This window comes from Macrobrachium nipponense, chromosome 22 (assembly GCF_015104395.2).
Source record: "Macrobrachium nipponense isolate FS-2020 chromosome 22, ASM1510439v2, whole genome shotgun sequence".
NCBI lineage: Eukaryota > Metazoa > Arthropoda > Malacostraca > Decapoda > Palaemonidae > Macrobrachium > Macrobrachium nipponense.
The window spans coordinates 67,727,351-67,750,497 of record NC_087213.1 but is presented as its reverse complement, the minus strand read 5'-3'; the positions used below and the strand labels follow the sequence as shown (position 1 = coordinate 67,750,497).

General features: G+C 35.7%; 1 protein-coding gene across 8 annotated transcripts in view; it reads right to left on the bottom strand.

Annotated features, from left to right (window-relative positions):
• The window catches only part of LOC135198774 (transcriptional activator cubitus interruptus-like), a 605,738-nt gene that overhangs the window by 327,665 nt on the left and 254,926 nt on the right, over positions 1-23,147 (bottom strand). For 2 of the 8 annotated variants that reach the window (XM_064226694.1, XM_064226698.1), the window contains exon 1: positions 10,891-11,931. The exons of the other annotated variants lie outside the window; for them this stretch is intronic. In XM_064226694.1, coding sequence (XP_064082764.1) covers positions 10,891-10,906 — 16 coding nt within the window. In that variant the 5' untranslated portion in view covers positions 10,907-11,931. Of the gene's footprint in view, positions 1-10,890; positions 11,932-23,147 lie in introns of those variants that run through there. 8 annotated transcript variants of the gene reach the window in all.

The following is a 23,147-nucleotide window of genomic DNA, read 5'->3' as shown; positions in this document are numbered from 1 at the left end:
ATAATAAAAATAAGTTTTAGGTATTTTATCCCCAGGTTGAGAATGAAACCGCCAGACACGGGAGCGAATCACTTATCCTCCGTTCTACTTGCTGGCGGATCAGATTTCCAAAAATTCTCTGGTCAACATATTATTCCATTAAATACATATTTATGAAGTGGCATTATACCGAGTAATGTTAGTGCTTTTTCCTCATTTGACTTCAGAAAGTACGATACAAAAAGCGTCCTCCTGCGCGGAATTTAAGGTCAGCTTAGAAGAGAGCCAGACCAATTAAATATTCTTATTCTCAGTCCTAACTAGAATAGTTTTGGTAAGCATTCACAGCTAAAATAGATGAACTGAATTATCAAATCATCATCAATATTTTCTTATGGAGGTATTTAAAAAAATATATAACGATTAAATTAAGAACCCTGTGGGTGGTTCTAGATTTGCTGTTCAGAATTTTAAATGCAATTTGTCTTGTTAAAATCGGTGCCTGAGAGCTTTGAATATGAATAAAACGAAATCCCTGTCCTGGAGACACAGCCGACAAACACCTTCTTCGCTTAAAAAGACGGAGCACAATTCGACCAGGAAGTGATAATTACGCCTTGACATTTCAACTCAAAAGGTTCATTTTCTTCTCCCCTCTTTGGCTATTATGCCAGAGAGAAAACTGTCATGGAAAAACATCACAATCTGTATCGTCACAATGAAGCTGATCATTGGCACAAGAATAAATATAATGCTGGAACTAATCGTTGCCTCCAGAATAAACACAATGGTCTTCAAGTCAGTTTTAAGTTGTCATTGCGGATTTGTCTCCAAAAATTGCAAAGCGTCGATAATTAGGAAACTAAAGGATTATTTTCAATGTTATTCTTAAATCTAGAATGGAACAATTCTCTTCATTTTTAGCCCTTATTACTCTTTTTTATCAATTTCCTTTATCATACGTCTATACGATATTCGAATTTACTATATCAATGGTCTTCATTTCATTATTCAGTTTACATCTTTTCATTTTTTTATGTCACGATCTCGGCGCTTAACCTTTATAATGATTGATTACAAACAGTCGTCTTTATTTTGTCATCATGACCTGGGAACCAAACTGGAGGAAATGAAATGGAATGAAATATAAAATTGAGGCCAAAGTAAATACAAGCGCTGAGACCTATGAGGTCATTCAGCGCTGAAAGGAATATTGAAGGTAAAAAGATGTTAAAGGTGTAACAGGAAGAAAATCTCGCAGTTGCACTTTTAAACAAATATTAGAAGAAGGTGGACAGTAAGATGGAAGGAAGGTGATATGAATGGAGATACAGTAAGAGGAAACTGGAGGAAAGTTAGCGTATACCTTGAGTCTTAATATGGCTTTAGTCGAGTAGAACTTTCAGTTACTAATATAAGTATTTTTCACTGGAACCTCATCATGATCATAAAACCTAGTTATAACTTTACATTCATTTTTCTCTTGATTCTACAATTATTTCTGCCTTAATTTTGCAACTAAATCTTATTAACCTTAGTTTATCACATCAGCTGGAGAAGTTGACCGGAGAATACTAAAATCGTCATGTTTAGTTTTATTACCGAGTTTCTCTGCCTAAAGCATATTTTGTAAGAGTTAGCATTGCTTGCGATGAACTTTGTGGAGAAGGGCGTTACGATCCTGAGAGGAATCTATTAGATTTTTTAGTTAGATCCGGATCCTGACGTTTCCATATCCGGACATTTTCATTTTTGTTGCAATAGTATCTTTTTTTCTGTATCATGAAAATTTTCAGGTTGGCTTAAATCACGTTTTTAATTATTTTGATCTTGAATTTTATTTTCATCTGTTTTTACTGTTCACTAGTTACTTTGTTCTTCGTTTCATTAACATTCTTGGCCATCTTTTAACTCTGATCCTATTTAGCAATTAATATTGTTTTATATTGTTTTTAAGTCGCTTCCTACGTTTTGTTTACAATTTTTGTTGCCGTCTATTTAATCCTTACTTCAGCTTATTTTCTAATTTCACATCGAACCTCGCTGTATATCTTCATTTTATTCGACCACAACCAAGAAGGTTGCGTCGTAACTTCGACCACAATTTATCCTTTTGCTTAACTCGGACTTACACCCTAATCCATATTATTCTATAGGTTTATCCCAAAATCCTTTAATTTCCGCCATTATCCCCTGTTTATCGTTTGCAAGATAAACATTGCTTTATATGACTTTTTACCTTTTTTCCACCCTGGCTCCAACGCTATCCCTATACACCCATTTTATTTTCAATCGAGTTCATTTCACATTGAGGATTATTGTTATTTGGTTCATTGAACCTTTCTTTGCAATGATTTCAATTTCAATCTGAATACAGTTCCTTAACCCTCAGGAATATTCAATATCTTTCATCATGTCACTTGGATCATTCAACCTTTCCTCGTACTACTTTCGATCTCAAGTTCAATGTCAATCCTTTCGTGTTCATGTGATTAAAAATGCTTATCTACGCTTGCTGGTTTTATACTACCCAAGTCAAAGGTATCCTCTCCAGTTCTAGAACCGGCTGAAGGATATCGGGAAGACAGGCTGCCAATCTGTCTCTGAATATGATTATAAATTACATTACGATGGACACTTATACGTTTCGAAATATTCCACAATCCTTTATGGCAATGCATCAAACTTTTCGAAGGTATTCCTGTTACGCGCATATCAATTTTCGGTATACAATTAGATCATTATTAGTTAACATTTCACTTAGTTTAAATATAACCCAAATATGTACAAACAGAGAAAAAATATATAATTTTATATTATCTAATAGTATACCGTATATTTACTATATTTATATACACACATATATTTATATTTCATTATATATAATATATATATACATATATTTATATGAGATATTTATAAATATATATATATTATAATATATATATATCTATATACCTATATATATATATATATATATATATATATATAGGGAAACAAGGAAAACATGTAAGAAACGAAACTAAAATATAAACTAGAGCATTTACATTAAGCACTTGTCTGCAAATGTTCATGATTTCGAGGTAACAGTTCAAAAGAAACGTAAAAAAAAAACCTCTCTTGTAATCGCAGAGTCGAAGTTGATACAATAAAAACGCGAACTCAAAATAATTCATGCTACTCTACATCACCCGATGATCTACGAGCACAGACAAAACACACTAGAGAGAGAGAGAAAAAAAAAAATTATAACGAATCCGTCATCCCAGGGAGGTAGTAGGCCTAAGTATCAACTACTCACGCTACCTGACACATGATTGAAAGACCAAGAAAACACAAGCGGGGTTAGGGTCGGTGTGCGCAGGCGCCAACGCGGAGTAGTAGTTTGTTTATATTTTATCATTTCTCTCCTTACAGACGCAGCTTATAACATTTCCTCTCTAGAGAAAAATGTGCTTTCAGTGAGATAAATAAATTCTGACAGCCAGGAATATAGTTTGTCATAAATCAAAGATAAACTAAAAATTCTAGAAAATAAAAAAATATATTTCTCTCTAACGGGCCAGCTTATGAAATTCCCTTCTCGAGAAAAATGTGCTTTCATAAAGATAAGAAAATTCTGACAGCCAGGAATTTCGTTTGTCATTAAGGGAAGATAAACAGGAAATTCTAGAAAATCAGTGTATATTCCTCTCTACCGGGCCAACTTTCGATAAAATTTCCTTCTCGAGAAAAATGTTTGTCATGAAAATAATATACACTAGAAATTCTAGAAAATAAGAAGATACAACGAGAAGCTAATATATTTTCGTAGAGCTTTACACATCAGATATATTTATTGTCATGGGCAATAAAAGCTTGAGTATAGACTCTATATTGGAGGGGATTTATCATATTCTATAATGAAGTGGTCATGGATTTAATTAACACCCACCACGATGAATATGCAAACTTTGAACGCTGGAACAACGGAGGAATATACATAAATGAATAAATATACATGAAAATGTATTATTTTTACCTTACCAAAAATATTTAATTATATATATAAATTCTCTCTAACTCTCTTTTTCTCTTGTACCATACATACCTACATATAATATATAATATATAATATATATATATAAATATATAGATATATATCAATTATATATATATATATATATATATATATATATATATATATATATATATATATATATATAAAGAATTATACATATGAAGTGGGACAGATTAAAAAGAATACAGGATATCCAATCTTCAATCCTTGAACTTGAAAAATTTCCACACACAAACGCACCACCTACCAACACAAAATGCCTCTGATTCAAAACTTGACGACAAATCTCTGGAGAGGAATTCCAGGGGGTAAAAAGGCCGTATCCAGTTACGTCGGCGAAGTTTCAACACAGGAGGACCACATCTGCTTCGGACGGGACCTCTTCCAGCCCGCATCACAGCGCAAATGAACCGGAACAGCCCCTAAAAGTGCTACTTTTTTCAAAATTTCCGTTGATCTCCTTTAAGGAGATGGGCTGACGCCGACTGAGATTTTCCCACCTATCGTCTGTTCAGCGATATTAATTCAATTTACACGGTAGCTCCCAGAGGGGGGGGGGGGGGGAATATCGTCTTGAATGCAATCGTCCACGGAGCCTTGAGCGCAATCTTCAAGGATGATTACCGGAGAAAATCAGATTTTGCCACTAAATATTTTGACGGATTGAATTATCATCACGATTTCCTTTATAGGACGAATTTATTAGGATATCAAACGTGTCAGTTTTACTGTATATTGCATTTTTAACATGGTCCAACACGGAGTAAACCATTTTTTTTAATACAAAGCACGATAAAATGTTCTATTAATATACCCTACCCCCCCAAAAAATCTAAAAAGTTACTTATTCCCTGCTTCATTATCCCGTAATCATGACCACGATAAAACATTATTCGTGTAAAGAGAAAATCTTCCATAAAACCTAAAGAGCGGCGAAGTAAAAGCCTGAAGTAATAGACTGACTAGAGCGGCTGGGGACTTGCGCCGCACGGCAGAGGTTAACCGCAAAAATACCTGGGCTGTCCTAAGACTTACACCGTGAGTGTATGCAGCTCGTACAGGTATGTGCGTATGTATACTGTAAACGCACATTAAATAGATTTTAATCGTACACACTATGATCCAAGTCACTGAGAAGGAACATGCACTGCAAACGAAATCATACGAAAGCGTATTTTCACGGTATAGAGCAACGGAGAAAAGTTACGCAAGAAACATTTTTTAGCCATAAAGGAACTTGCACAAAGGTATGTCGAATAAGAAGAAGAAGAAGAAGAAGAAGAGAAGGAGAAGAGAATGCTCCTCCACGATGAAATTTTCGAGCGAGATACCTCATCTTCCACATAACATTCCCGAGCGTCGTAAGATTGACTTATCCGCCAATTATGGTCATACGATAGATCAAACACGGTGACGACGTGGCTCCGGCATTATTGCATGAACCCTCATGTACTACTACTACTACTACTACTACTACTGCAGCGACTGACAGAGAGACCTCGTAGCTGGAACTGCTCGAAACAGAGGCTTGAAATGGCGGCATCGTCATAAAATATGTACGTATTAAATCTACTCTGGGATAACTCTAGGACAATTCTACAAACCTTCTGAGAAGAGAGAGAAGAGATTAGAGAGAGAGGGGAGAGAGAGGAGTAGAAGAGAGAGAAGAGAGAGAGACGAGAGAGAGAGAGAAGGAGAGTGAGGGGAAGGAAGAGAGAGAGAGTTATTATGGAAAAATGTCCGATCTTCAAAAAGATGAAAATATGAGGCCTGAAGAAAACACGAGATCGTGGAGAGTATGACTTGGCAGGATGATAATAGCTATTCCTGCCATATAATTATTAGTTTTAGGAGTAAGCTAACAAACAAATATTATTATTATCATTATTATTATTGCAACACGAACGTGAACCAGTACTATACTATCCGCTTCGTAAATGGATAATCAAAGAATAACAAAATGGAGCTATAAACAAAATTATCGACGCTAATATTCTGAACCATTCCTCGTGACTGACTAAAAAAAAAAAATACAAAAGAATTTATTTTAAAATACTCACTATCTATAATCATACACCCAGGTTTTACACAAACACAGACACTATTGACATACATAAATATATATGAATGTATATGTACACACACACACACACACACACACCATATATATATATATATATATATATATATATATATATATATGTTTGTGTGTATGTATGTATGTATGTATGTATGTATGTATGTATGTGTATAACTTTCAAATAAAAAGACATGAATAATCAATTAATAACGAAGTCACTTTACCGTGGAAATAACTTACAGCTAAAGGGAATTACATATAGTGAGTACATCTACAAAAACCAGATTTCGAACCTGACACATACGCAAAAGTGACATTCTCCTCTCGACCATAAGATTTATAAGTTTATTTAAACTACATATGTCATGTAACTACCAGAAATGCATTAGTATTTCTAATTGATTAATTACCTTCATGACTTGCATTTATATAGCGCTCGGTCACGACAACAAAATAAGGTCAGTCAGGCCAGGAAATGCCCTTCAACAGGATGTGTGAAAAGTGAATAATTGATTAATAAATCAAACAAAGAATTATGATAATGCAATCAATAATAATGATAAAGCATGGTTATAAGGTAACTACTAATGATACATATGCTAGGAAAAAAATGTAGGGATATATATAATAATCCTACTTGAGTGAATTTAAATCCAAAAGGTTATATACCTATATATGTAACTTACAGGTGGAAGCAAATTCCAGTATTAAGATGGAATAACTTACAAGCACGTGTGAGCAACACGTGTTGGTAAAACGAATGTTATGAAAAATGGTAACTTAAGTAATTGCCAATATTTTCTACAAGTGCTTGGCATAAGTGTTGATAAAATTCAAATTTCGCATAAAAATATTAAACGATTTAATTGACTTAAATCTTATACAGATCATATAAAGCCATTAATCATGTGGTAGTAATGGATGATTTAAGTACTCATTATTACAAATCTTTTTTGGACTCAACAAAGAGCCATTTCCCAGAAAGCTGTGGCCTTCACCGAAGGGAAAATGCAATTCCTGAAATCAAATAAAAAAATATAAACGTCACAGAGTTGTTACTCCCACACAGAAGTATCATTAAGGCTACGTCGACCCTATAATCATAATTTTTCTAGCCGGCTCGTTGTTAATATTTATTTCCGCTTCCTTACAGAAACAAAACGTTATGTACAGATATCAAGAAATTATTCGGTAGCAAAGTACAGATATCTTTTCCTTAATCTGGTAGGAAATTACTTTAACACAAATCGCAATACGATCCCGGCAAGAATGAGTCAAGTAACAAGTGGAAAAAGCTATCTTTTGTCTCGTTTAGATACCAGTGTCCAGAGGTTCACACCAGGGCCTCAAGTCCCAACTTGCCCATCCAAGCAAGGGCTCGTGCTGGTATAAGGCCGACTTGACCTGAAGCAACTAATTGACTAACCACCGGGAATGGAAGATTTTCCTCCTACTGATAATGGTAGCGAATCAGAGCAGTTCTTAACCCCACCTTCAAAGCAGCTGGGGTCGCGGGAAACATATCCAGCTTTCGATTATATTTGACGCAACTGATTGGAGTGTTCTGAGCGACTATGGTGCTACCTGGAGCTGGTTGGTGGTTTATCTCGAGGTTCTTCCTGAATTGAGACGCCTTCGGTGAAGTCGTGACCGTGTGACCAATCTCCTCAAACAATGGGCAGCGACATGGGATCTGTTCCATGGCTGATGTAGGAGGGTCTTCATTCCAGCCTTCCATTGACTAGCGGTATACTCAAGCAGGCTTTTCATATTTATTTTATTTTTGCGTTATTAGTAATTATTTGCGAATAATTATCAAATTTATTTAGAGCTATAATGAAACCAATAAAAAAATCAAACGTGCAACATAACACATATATATACCATATACATATATATATATATATACATTAGATATATATATATAGGATATATATAATAAATTGATATATAATTAAATATATATATATATGAAATTTTTCTATGCATGAAATGCCATTGTGTTTTATCATACTGCATACTGTATGTGCATGATGAATGCTATACTATTTTCATAAAAAAATGAATAATAATATTATTATTATTATTATTATTATTATTATTATATTATTATATTATAAACAAGGTGGGATCTATTAAATTACCGAAAAATAAAAAGTTCTTATAATAACGGGTACCAAAGAAATGCATAATATATATATAACCAACATGTACACAAGCTAACGCATATATATATGTGTATATATATATATATAATATATATATATATTATATATATATGTGTGTGTGGGTGTGTGTGTGTGTGTAATTATTAATATTATATATATGTATGTGTGTGTGTGTGTGTGTGTGTGGTGTCACAACAAATCATATTGTACACGCAAATACTAAGTGAACTAAATAATATATGTATGTTTTTATCCATGTAAGCCAGCCGTCAACAGTATTTTCCTGCTGTGGTTTAACTTTTTTTTTTTAATATAACAAGAATATACTTATAACTAAATCTAACGGTCTTCTGTTTGAACAGGACGGCAAGCACTAATACCAAATGCACGATTTGCATACTGCGTTTGCACTAAACTCTGTGCCATGCAATTTGCCGAACAACGACCCTTGTTAGGGATAAGTTATGGGCAGATAAGTGCTCATGCAAAATGCATATTTTACTTTTGAAAATGCACTGTTTTGTCTTCAGACATTGGGAGTAAATATGGGCTTTGTAACAAATTAATTATAATAATGATAATATGAAAAGAAATATTCCTGTGTACTCTTTCTTTTGCAATGCATTAACGTCATGGTACAGGAAAACAACAACAACAATAATGATAATAATAATAATGTCCCATTTCAGTATGATATTCAGGGCACCATAAATATTCCTTGCGGGTTTCTAAACTGAAAAAATTTGTACAATTGCACATTTAAATATTTTAACTAATGTTTACAACGTAATCCTTGCTGAACTAAAGATTTATGCAACAAGATATGCAAATACTTAAGCAGACACTTCAACTGTATATATCTATTATATTATATATATATATATATATATATATATATATATATATATATAGATATATATATATATATATATATATATATTCCGTAATTAATATATTTATATATATATACACACACATTGTTTTTGTGCGAATAAAATTCAGAATGCAAAACATTTAATATCCTTTCAGAATGGCAACTTATATACAGCGACAAGGAAAACCACAGATTTCACATGTATAATAACTAATATCCTATTGCCTTATCTGACATATCCTGCATGGATTGGCATTGCTGTTGTGGTTTGCAATGGTAGCGTGAAAATTATCACCGACTTCTCAGAAAAGTTGCAAAGACAATTAGGAAAAATTACAACGACAACAACCATAAAACTGCAATGATAATGAAGTCATGTAGAAACTGCCAAAACATCTTGGAATATGGCTGCTTTAACTGCAATGATAACTCGTAAGTAGCAATGACAACTCGCAATGATAATTCCCCAAAGACGAAAGAGGCAGGAAACCGTTCTCTTTCTTTACGAGGATCCACTAATGAGTATTATCTTCGAGCTATTCCGGTAATGACAATAAAAATAAAAGCACGGTTTTACAATCGGAAGTCAAGAGATGCCCTTACAATAAATTCCACGGTACTGGTTATGACTTCCCAGCGCTGCCCTTTCGATATAAAAATATTGGTTTCTGATTTAGTAAGTTCGCTCATTTATCACTGAAGCTTTTCTTATTTATTAATTGGAAATTTCTTAATATGTTAATTGGCCCTTTATGGTGCGAGCTGATTAATAATTAATTAATTAATTAATAATAATAATAATAATAATAATAATAACTAATAATAACTAATTAACTTTTAATAAACATGCTTAAAGGAGGGTTTACTTCCAGCATACAATAATAATAATAATAATAATAATAATAATAATAATAATAATAATAATAATTATTATTATTATTATTATTATTATTATTATTATTACTATAATTTATGACTCTTGGTACTGCCTAAATGTCTCTAGCTAACATAGCTTCTTTAAAACCGACTACAATAATTCAATAGGAAGTACTGATCATTTTCCTTAAATATCCAGAGTTCTCCGTTTCTAGCGAAGCCAATTTTCAAGACACAAAACGGCGATGTAGAGAAAATGCACCTTGTTAAGAATCGTTACGTATAAACGAATTTATTGTTAATAATAAAACAATGAATGAAGTGACTAATTCTAGTATTATTACCAAGCAAACGTTTATCGCTATTATGATTTGATAACAAGACCAAAGTGAAACACGCGTAAATATATATTACTGAATCCATTTCACAACGTGTTCGTTAACAATTTCATCATTCAATACCACTACTATTGTCATTATTAGTTATGATTCAATACCATACTATTGTCATTATTATTTATGACATTAAAACAAAGTAATTAAGAAAAAATCATATTTGAATTTACTATCATTAATATTATGATATAAACAGTAAGTTAATACGAAAATCGCACTTGAATTTGGACTTCACACTTACTACGATAAACTGATTTGTGAATGAATTCTAAGAAAACCAATTTTCGTTATAATAGTTTTTTTTTTTTTTTTTTTTTTTTGTTGCTTAGAGAAAACAGAACTCCGATGATCTGAATGTAAACATTTCTCTTCTGGAATAGAGTTTTGCATAACTTTGCTGAGCTTCGATGTCTACAGGAGAATGTAAATACAAACAAATAATTAGCAATAATACTTACTTTTCTTCTCTTGCATTCTGAGTACTTCCGTTGGGATGATATTTCTTGTACGACCCCCTTGATATTATTTATCCGGTTTTATTTTTTTTTTTTTTTTTTTTTCAGTTTTCCCACAAAACCGCGTTTCCCGATGTTCTCATCTTAATTCCCTTCACTGCAAAACGCAAACACTCGGTGGATTTCATTTCTATGCCAATTCACCAATGAACACGACAAAAGCACTCTTAAAAATTCACTATTATTTATTTTCTTTTTCTCTTAGACCTAAGGAGAGACAGAACGAGGCTGATGACACTCTGACACCACGACAGCGATTTTCACTCGATTCATGGTGATTCCTCTTCCTCCGACTGTGTTCTCACTCTCTTCCCGTGAAGAGTAATTGGTGTGCCATATCCGCCTCTGCTCTGCGGCTGCCCTGGCCTTTGCTCTGCACGCAATCCTCCGCCGTCATCTCCTCAACAGTCTCGAGAGACGCGGAACCGCCGAGGAATACTCCGACGAGCACCTTCACCTTAACACACCCCCTTCGACGGGGCCGAAATTCACGGCGGTAATCCTCTACAGAAGGCTGGGTAGCCGCGCGAGCATCTCGTGGGCGCTTGTATGGGCGGCGGGGGCCGACTGTAGACCACGTCGAGGGTGGGGCCCTGGGACAAACCGATTGGTGACAAGAGTGGGGCTAACAACTCAACTAACTACCATCATGGCCCTTCCACTCGTCGCTTCACTTGGGTTTTTGGGACTGCTGGGCCCAGGGCCCATGATGCCGTGCTGTAGGACTACTGTTCAGCCCTCCCCCCTCTACCCACTCTATCTCTTTCTCTCCCTCTTTCTCTCTTTCTCTCTCTCTCGCTCTTTCTCTCCCTCCCTCCCAACCTATATGCCCTTAGTCATTTATACATCTCATTTTCTATAGCAGTGCATAATTCAGTGTATGAATATCACGTGGCTTGCCGCATCGGTGAGACTCATTCTGACTGAAACGATATTGAAGATAGAGCACCGATGATGTAAGTATTAGTGGAAAAAGACGTGTACATTGATGGCTTAACATCACCCAGTGCTCTCTCGTAGAAGAGATGCCAGTTAGTGCCGGCAGATTCATCTCGTAGCCGTACGCAGCATCAATTATCGTTCTGTGTAGTACACTGTTTTGGGTAAATCACTCGTCATTTATAAAAAGTGATAACTGAAATGGAACTAATGTAGATGCGCGAAATACTCGGAAAATCAGACAATGCTACAGATCACGATAAATAGCCGAGAATTGTCACGTGTTGGCATCAAGGGTAGTTGCCACACGAATACCATAGCCTAGTGCGAGGCAGACAGTAGAGCTTTACGCAAATGTCTTATTTTACACGCCACCTTCAACATATGAGCGTCACTAACAAGCATTTTTTCTCCTCAGACACGACCTGTCAATTAAGCTATTAATAAAATTTCGAGCAGCGGTACACTTTCTTGGAAAAAATGGGTTAGCCTAATACACCTGACATCACAAACCTAATTCACATGGGAGATGTCGACTAACATCTCAACTAGTTCTCACTCAATTAAAACCAATACTAGACGCAAGGCAATGCGCTTGTGTATACGATTTTAGCCAGTCATACCTCAGTGTTTCCTAAGATTACATACCGTCCAAGCGGCGGTAATGAAGTTTTTTTGTAACTAATTTAACGTTTAACCTCGGAGGGATCTCCGAGTTATACGTTTGGCAGTGATGTAATGTGTGAGGTTCGGCTCCTCAGATGCTAATACTCTAGTGAGGTTCACCACTATCCTCTTCTCCCATTCACACCATAGGAAGACATACAGAATGCTTCCCGCATTTCTTTCCCCATACCGTGACTGCCAGTCTTCGCCAACTCTTCGTTATCGGTCTTCCGCAAACCGACGGGACGTTATATTAATCAAACAACACAATAAACATAGAATTTGATGCTGACTTGATAATTTATTTGAATCGCACACCCACCCAAATTGTCGCGTGGTGAACGGGTCCACCCCTCGCAAGACACCCCGCTGTTGCTTTCTTTCCTTTCTTTTATTATCATGCTCGTTTCCCCCTGGCCTCTAGCGTTTCCCGAAAAGACTAATCTTTTATTCAACCCGTTTAATACCTAATAATCAACGCCAACAACACGGCAAAATGCCACAAGGAGACGACAGGGGGTAAGTAAGAGGGGCTGAAAAAGGGAGTCGTCGTCAGTGGCGGTGTCTGGCAATCTTCTCACCGTCGTCTCACAATGTCTTCATCAACACGGCGGACTCGAGGAATATTTTCTACCTCGGGTGTGAGTGCCTGAGGAAATTGTAATATAAATAACGTGGCTGGTGATCATCTTATGCACCTGAGTGAGTCAACAGTTGTTCTCCCATCCGGCTCTGGTGTCCCTCTGTGCGAGGATAAGCAATAAATTAAGGAAAATAACGAGGATTAAAAACCTCGTATTAAAAGATGTTAGCGGCAATTCTTACCTAATGTCTTCATCAGATCTTGGCCACAGAAGCAATGCGACAAGAGTTGTGGGGTTTTTTGCTTCATTTTTCCACGATTGAGATTTAGATAAAAAAAAAAAATGACGTCCAGTTAGCACATCAGTGTCAAAATTGGAATTCTTCTTAATCTGGTATTACTATCAGAGTATGAACTTAACAAAAAGGTTATATAAAGACGGAAGCTTAGTGTGTGTGTACGTACATCAGAGGACACAGGCACAGACACACACACACACATATATATATATATATATATATATATATATATATATATATATATATATAATCATTGTAATGATATGGGTACCTGCTTCCCCTGAATCAAAAAACCCACCCAAGGCATAGGGGAATTCGATATTACGGAGTATTTGGAGTTTAATATCTGTCAGAATGAAAATGTCCCCTGTATTTGACAGACTTTTCCAAACTATCATACTAACACATACAGATATGTACATATGCATATATAAAACACACACACACACACACACACACACACACACACACACACATATATATATATATATATATATATATATATATATATATATATATATATATATATGATCGTCTAACTTGCAGACATGTGGAGAAATGAAGGATTATAAGGACCATCAGTAATTTTAATATCATAATATACAGAGACAGGTGAGCATAAATATAAGCAATAGAGAGAGAATTATTTATAAATGTATGTATATGTATATATATATATATATATATATATATATATATATATATATATATAATATATATATATATATATATAATATACATATATAATATATATATCGTTTAACATCAAAAGCACAACACCTTGGGAATAACTTATAGCCAAGGGGAATTACAATTACAAAATGGATATGTCCCTCTATCAGGGCCAGGATTCGAAACCTGGTGGTCCCTTGATTTATAATCCGAATATTTACCAAAATAAATAATTAATGATCCTTTCGGCTAATATTTGTTAATAATCAGCTTATAATTGCATCACTGGATTTCACTGCAGTGCACCATCATCTGTTGTTCAGTATGTCATTTTTATAATTAATAACGAAACCATCGCTACTACTACCAATGCTACTAAACAATACATTTTATTTTCAATCCCATTTACTTTCAATAAAACTGCTCTCTTAAGAAAGTAATAAGATTCCAGATAAGAAATATGGGATGATGTCAAGATTAGCGAACCCATTATTTGAGATATACAATATATATATATATATATATATATATATATATATATATATATATGTGTGTGTACTATATATATATACGTATATATATATATATATAATATAATATATATATATATATATATATAATATATATCTATATATATATATATATCATATATATATATATATATATATATATATATATATATTTAAATACACACATATGCTTGTTGAACCCATAAGACTATGTATACTCTAACGCAATAAATGTTGTACTCACTGGTAAATCCTTTCAATTCTTTTTATGAATTTTACCATACTATTCAAGGGCTTTTCCAACTTTGCAAAATATCTAGCAGCCAGCAAAGTCTTCAAGCAGTGTAAGTAGATTGTTTCTTTAAATTCTAAGTCCAGGCGTCCCATAAACCAGAACTTTATACGACGCTGTTTCATACCTCCAGACGGAAAGCTTAGAACGATCTTCACATGGCCCACCACGAAGGATGCTGAGGTAATCTACGGGAAAAACGCATACGTTTCCACCTGCCTCTTGACCTGCTCGTTCTCGTAGGTATCCGAGATATTCAACTTCGAACGAAAAATGTAAGTATTCTCAAACAAATGGAAAATGGTTATTAAAAGGAAAAATGCGTTTCTTATTCGATTAAAGACGTTTTTTAGCTTTATATTTTCGGGTTTTATGAATGTTCGATGAACATTAACATGGTATGTGCACATGTATGATACACACACACACACACTCACATACACACCACACACACACACACACACACATATATATATATATATATATATATATATATATACACACATGCATGCATACATATACATAAATATGTCTATATGCATATTACACACACACACACACACACACATAATTAATAATAAATATATATATATATATATATAATATATATATATATAACATATATATATCTATATATATATATATATATATATATGTGTGTGTGTGTGTGTGTGTGTGTGTGCGTGTGTGTCTTCATTTTCTGACTTGAAGCCTTTTTCCCCTCAAAAGTAATAAGAATAATCATTACGCAGTTTTTCCCAAATTCGTAAGACACGGAAATTGCACACCTGCAGAGGACCTCCGCATCCTCAAAAACTGATTTAAATAACAAAGAAGCGGTAGATGCAAAAAAGGAAAAATCTATCTCTATAGAGTTTTCCTCAGTTTCAGGAATGTTGAGCGTTACTTTCAAGAATCATAAAAAAGCTGAATTCCATTATTTTCTGAAAATCAGTGCCGAACATTGTCTTTTATATTTTAAGCACTCAACACAAAGCCATATGGCACAAAAAATATCTTCATTGACTAAACTTGAGACAGATATTTCTTGTACCTCACTTTCAGACTATTTCGCGTGAATATCTCAGTTCCTTAGCATTTTCCTTTGGTTATGGAGGACTGTCTAGCATCGACGACGAACAACAATATTTTAGTCACCTTCCAAAGGAAAATGAAGAGAAATCAGCACCGTTCATTCATTGGAATTTGCATTAGTCTAGGCCCGTCCCTTACGACGCTCCTGAATGGCTGTTGATAAGCCAATCGCAGGGCTGGAAGCTCTCAGTCTCTCGAGAGAGTTCACATAGGTGGGATCTATGTTCCACCTCGCCTGAGGGATACTTTTGAAAGAGGTACCCCTCAGGCGAGGTGGAACATAGGTCCTACCTACGTGAACTCTCGAGAGAGACTCGGGCGAGGTGGAACATAGATCCTACCTATGTGAACTCTTGAGAGAGAGACTGAGAGCTTCCAGCCCAGGGATTGGCTTATCAACAGCCAATCAGGAGCGTCGTAAGGGACGGGCCTAGACATCAAATGCAAGGTTGATGCGAATCTGCTATAGTTGCATACATAGACCCCTTAAATAGAAGGACTAGTATCTTGCACTCTCGGGTTGCGAAACTTGGGTACCCACTATTTTATGACGTAATATGATCACTGTATGTAAAGCATGATTTGTATGTATGTAAACAATTATTTGAATGTATGTAAACAATGATTTGAATGTATGTAAACATTTTTTTACATTTATTCACTTTTAGTGCCGTATGTTAGTCATAAAATGGGCCTATTTAAGGAGTTTATGTTTTAGTCGAAAAAGGAATGTAATCTAGCAACATATTGATAAACTAATTGCCAAAACTGTCTTAGACCATAATTGATATAATTTATTTAATTTTGTTTCAGGGGTTTCTACTAACAACGCACAATGCCTAAGAAGTGTAATGTCTACGGATGTCGAGGAAATTACAGGGATGAACCATATACCAAAGTAGTATCATTTCCAAATGATGAAGTGGAGCGAAACCGTTGGATCGATGCTATGCCAAATGAGCGTTCCAGTTTGCTACAGCTGAAGCAGATCTATGCCTGTGCTCATCATTTTGACTGTGAATGGATTACAGTTAAAGGAGGGAAAAGACCAAGTCATCCACCATCCATTTTCCCTGGAGTTTCAAAGTCATGCTTAAAGCAGGTCCCCTCAGCACCCAGAATTACAACTGCTTCAGCAGAGACCCCGAGCTGAAAACGAAAGACTCCGAAATGAAGTTGTGGATAAGATCGGCGACTTTTATTCATTTGTAATGACATCCAGGAGCATATCTCAAAGGATTATCGTATTGTTTGTGATAGTGATGATATTTACATTTCTAAAACTGATGCCAAAGGCCGTTCCGTTATCCAATTTCTCCATTTGCAACATGTGAAATCGTCATTTGGGTTTTTGTATCTTAAATGCGTTGAGAAAAATGGAAAGGAAATACCTAAGACATATTTTTCTAAAGCTGGTTGTCTGCAAAAGAATAGCCTTCTCAGTAAATGGTCCCAGTTTGATAAAATTATGTCATGCATAACAGAGTATGAGTTCAAAGATGCAGACTATCTATCTGAAAAGTGCAGTACAGGAATTGAGCCATATGAGTTGTTCTGATTCGCCTCATTTTCAGTTTCTTCATTCTCAGTTACAGTTATTACTCACTCATCCAGAAGGCCGTCGCTTTGACAGAAATCTTTATGTTCTTGGTGCCGAACTCCATAACATTTCACAGCTGCATATAAAATGCTACGAAAGTCTGGTTCAGTTTTTACCTAGAGTGGAACTGTTGAAAAAAAACTTCTCTCCTGTAGTCTACATGATAAAAACTTGGAGCATCTTTTTCAAAAACTTAAACCTCTTTTTGATGAAGTGAAGCTCACAGAAACACTTAGGTACTCAGGTGGTCGTGTTGTTGGTTACGCTCAAAATGGTTCTTGTGATACCGAAGTTCTCGCAACACATGCTTTAGTAATTGAAGTTGTCTGCCATTTTGGTGGCCCTAAATATATACTACGCATTTACCCTGTTGCAAAACTTAATTCAGATCAACTCAAGGAAATTCTGGTAGAAGCTCTAGTAGCGGTTAGCGATGCTGGTGGTACTATAATTTCTTGTGTAGGTGATAATTGCAACACAAACGTTGCAGTTTATGGTAAATTAGGTGGTCCTGGTAAAGCTTTCATAAATGCTATAAATTCTCATGCTTTCCTTGTTTTTGACTATGTTCATTCTTTCAAAAATGTAAGAAATAACTGGATAACCGTTCAGGATAAGGAACTTTCTTTCATAAAAGATGGAAAAACGTATGTTGCACGATGGAAGGACATAGAAGCACTGTACGATGAAGACAGGAGAAACAGCATCCGTCTAACCAAGATCACATACACAGCTGTGTACCCAAAGCCTTGCAGAGACAAAGCGTGCCTTTTGTTTGTCAAATCTTCAATGACAAAACTGTTGCTGCCCTTTCAACTCTAAAGGATGAACTTGGCATTAGCGAGGGCACCATCATTTTTGTTAAGCTGATCACTGATTGGTTCCACATGATGAATGTGAAAGATCGGTATTCCGGTATTAACATGCGTGATGATTGTCGTCAACCATGGACCAATAATTGCACTACTTTCAAGAAACTTAATGAAACTTGTGATGTTATATCCTCTTGTGCATGGTCAGGTGGTCGAGGTCGGACGCAAAAGCTCACAAAGCAAACTGCAGAGGCATTGGTGCTGTCTACAAGAGCCAACATTGAGGCTGCAGAGTGGCTATTGACTCAGTACAAGTTCACCTTTGTGCTACCTGGTGTGTTTGCTGATGAGGCCCTTGAAAAGTTCTTTGGCCAAGCCAGACAACGCAATGGGGGTAATTTCTACATTGGCATTGTAGATATCAAGGCAGCTGCAGCAACCAAGAACCTCCATGCACTTTTTGAAATACGAGTCTACGCCGCACCAGTCTAATGATGTGCCTTGTACCTCTAACATTTGCATTGATGATTATCACTTTGACATCACTATTGCTGACAAATTGAAGACCTAGTTCAATCTAATGACAGTATCAAACATAAAATTATTTTTCTAGCTGGATATCTGGAACACAAATTTCGAGGTAATATTTTGAGTGTCGAAACTGAAGATAACGACGACCATCATATTAATTCAGAGTTTCTCACAAACTTAAGCAGAGGTGGACTAACTGTACCTCTACTCTCAACAGTGCATTTTGTACACTCAGCCTATAAACTTTTTGATGAGTGCAACTTGCATTGCTGCCGAGCTCATCTCAGCCAAACTTTATCTTGTATCGATAGTCCAATGGTTGCAATTCAAGGAGCATGCCTTACTCTGTCAAACATTTTTTTGAAAGCATTTGTGCTAGACAACAGTGATAAAGAAAGACATCTTGGCTGCTTGAGAAGAAAAGAAAAACTATCTGCTAAAAACTAAACATGTACCTAATGTTATTTATATTATGGAATGTTTTTCAATGATTTTGTTTCTAGAATAACTAAATTGTTTGCCTTAGACATGTTCCTGTTGTTTCTCCAGGCTTAACTGTTTATATATGGTTTATTTTAATTCAGTGACAGGGTAACTTAAGGTGTGTTTTCCATTGCTTTAATTGAGAGAATATACAATATTCTGTATGATTTTGTGTTTTTTATGAGATTTGACCTTTAAATGACCTAGATTTGACCTTTAAATGACCTTCAGATGACATCGTAGGAGGTTAAAAGTATGACAAATGAACTCTTCGCCCTTCAAAACCCCTTAAGACACCAGAATGAAGGTTCTATCATGTATTTGACACAAATTGTGGGTGGGACCCAAGTTCCAACTTGGGACCCAAGTTCCAGATACCGAGCATAGAGGATACCAGTCCTTCTATTTAAGGGGTCTATGGTTGCATACAGGGGTAGGTTGATAGACTGGAAACACGATTAGGCGTCAGTATCAGCCTTATCCTCGTTGAGTGCAAAACAAGGCGATCACCTGTCTACGAAACTACAAGCAAAAAACTGTTTTTGGATACCCTGAATAAATATTTTGACCTTTCGTATTATTTTCATAGACCTTAATGAAGCTCGTATTCATGAAAAATAATGGGATTTTTAAAACTAACTGTTTTTATGCTTCATATGTGATTAGACTTCATTTTCCCATAATTCAAATGCATAGCAAAATTTATGAGGAGAAGGAAAATAATTCGCTCGGGGCTAGATGTTACAATCAGTAACAACTTGTCCCGCATAATATATAGTTGTATCTGGTCGTCCAAAAGAAAATCCATAGGATACGCCTGTAGTTGTGTAAGCCCCAAAAAATAGGCAATGAAACCAAAGCAAATGATGAAAGTCCGTTACAGCCTACTGAAGTTTCCATAGGCTACATGATACCTACCTGTGAACCTATTCAAGACTATCTAACTCCCCATTACATAAGCTTTGAAAATTATTCCAGACCCTGCTACAAGCACAAGCAAGGATGGTTTAGATAGGCCTTCCATATTCAAATCACCTCCTTCTATAAAGACAGAACAAAGACCTACAGGAGATATCAAACCCCCAGAGGAGCTATGACCTTTTAAAAAGGCTAGCCCTAGAAAGCCACAAAGATGCAGAAAAGGAAGATGAAGCTACAGAAGCACAACGAGGATTTACAAGGAAAAAGAATCAAGAGTAAAACCAGTAAAAGGAATCCGAATAACAGAAGGTTTCTGAAGTCTGGTGGAAATAAAAGCAAAAAGAAGATTGAAGATTATTGGTGTAATGGCCAAATACAGCCTCAGAGGAATAATGGGTGCTATGCATCAAATGAAAACTTTAGATCTATGAACGCTGCAGAAATGAAATTGCTCATTATGTATATATGTGACCTGTGTACAACGAAGTTTTAACCAATTTCCTATTGTTTTTAAAGGATGTGATTCTTTTTATATTTTGTAATAATATACCCCTTGCACTGTAAAAACTTGCCCTGCATATGGGGCAAGTTGTATACAAAAAGTTTTTCTGCTATTTTCTATTATATTACAGGAATTAAAAAGTATATAGCCTTTTTGTTACATGAGTATGATAACACATATAATACGGAAATGCAAGCCCAAACGCAAGCACCAGCATACATTTTCTGTTCATCTACAGAAATGCAAGCACAAACGCAAACACCAGCATACATTTTCTGTTCATCTACAAAAATGCAAGCACAAACGCAAACACCAGCATACATTTTCTGTTCATCTACAAAAATGCAAGCACAAACGCAAACACCAGCATACATTTTCTGTTCATCTACAAAAATGCAAGCACCAGCATAAATTTGCTGTTCATCCCCAGAAATGCACGCCCAAATGCAAGCGCCAGCATAAATTTGCTGTTTATATACAGAAACAGCGCCTCAGTGGCGTGGTTGGTTTGGTGTTTGCTTCTCACCTCGGTGGTCGCGGGTTCGATTCTCGGCCATTCCACTGAGGAGTGAGAGATGTGTATTTCTGGTGATAGAAGTTCACTCTCGACGTGGTTCGGAAGTCACGTAAAGCCGTTGGTCCCGTTGCTGAATAACCACTGGTTCCATGCAACGTAAAAACACCATACAAACAAACAATATATACAGAAATACACGCCCAAACGCAAGCGTATAAGCGCATGCGTAACAGAGATTCGGGCAAACATTAGCTAAAAGTAAGTAAGCAACTCAAGCGCGCAGAGAAATAACACTTTCAAAACATCCCAGCGAACATTTTGCCAAATTTAATTGAATCGGACAGACAACACACACACACACACACACACACGCCTCTTTTCTTCGCCAGGCACCGGGTCATATTTCTCTTCATGGAGCGGTCCCATGAATCATGAAGGTGGTAACGTTACAAATAATTATATTCTCGCTCTCGCACTATAGTCAAGGTTGGCTTCTTTTGGCTTGTCATTAAGCCCCTCTGGTTGATTGTGGCGGTTTTCCTCTCTCTCTCTCTCTCTCTCTCTCTCTCTCTCAGGCAACGTTAGGTTAGGTCATTGCTTGGGTAGGTAACCATGAGACTAGCCAGATATCCAGCACATAGGCTTCCATGAAGGAGGCAAGATTCTTGACATGGCAACCTTGTCAAAAATAACTAGCTAACAAAACACCATTTGAAACTAAACTCTCTCTCTCTCTCTCCTATAATGTGTGTATGTATATATATACAGATAGGACTGACTCCCACCCCTACAAGTAGAGAATGACAAAAGAAGTTACATTTACGAAATATATAGTAGAGGGAGATATGTCCTTACGTGATGCCTGGGGTCACCGTTAAGCCGACGTTGGTTCTGCCAATTGTCTTAATCTGCTCTATCATTGCCTGAAGGAACATACTGTCTATATGGTCAGAGTCCCAGGCTCCATTGGAAAGGCTGATCCTATTATCTCTTTGTTTTATCTGTGAAGATTCTACCATCTGACAGCTGTGTTTGTATAAAATTCGGGATGAGTTCCAATCCATGGTATGGTTCATGTTATTTATATGATGGAAAATTGACGAACTATGTTTGTCTATATCTAACTAAGCGCTTATGTTGAGTTAATCTTACCAAAAGAGATTTTCCTGTGAATCCATAGTATGATTTATCACAATCCCTACAGGGATACTATTACACACGACTATCTTTTTAGATTGATGTACAATTCGCCAGTGGAACATATAAGTTTTCCACTTGTTTAGTGTACAAATTTTGTTCAGTCGATTATTTTCATTCATCACAAGATGGAAACATTACCCCTTTGATATCCAGGAAAAATTTCGGACTAGTATACATCACGTAACATCAATGAGCCCCATTCTGTATTTAAATAAGTAAATGATGTGAGCTGTAGACGATTTTTTTGCTTTTGGTAATATGGTGCAGCCATGTGCAAATGCTTGATTGAAAGACATTTTAAAACTCTTGGCATGGGTATTAACCAGGATCTCTTTCAAACTTCACGTTCAGTGAGTTTGATTGCAGAAACATCCAAATAGGCATCCTATGCATAATGTAAATACCATTTAAACTGAGTTCACAAATTCTTAACAAAATTATGAAAACGTACGACGAAGCAATTCTACTTATTATCATATCCATTAACGAAGTAAAAACATAAGATGGGACACCATTATAATATTCAACTTACTCTGAATTCTGTAATGTTTAAATATAATACTTAAAAATCGATTTCTG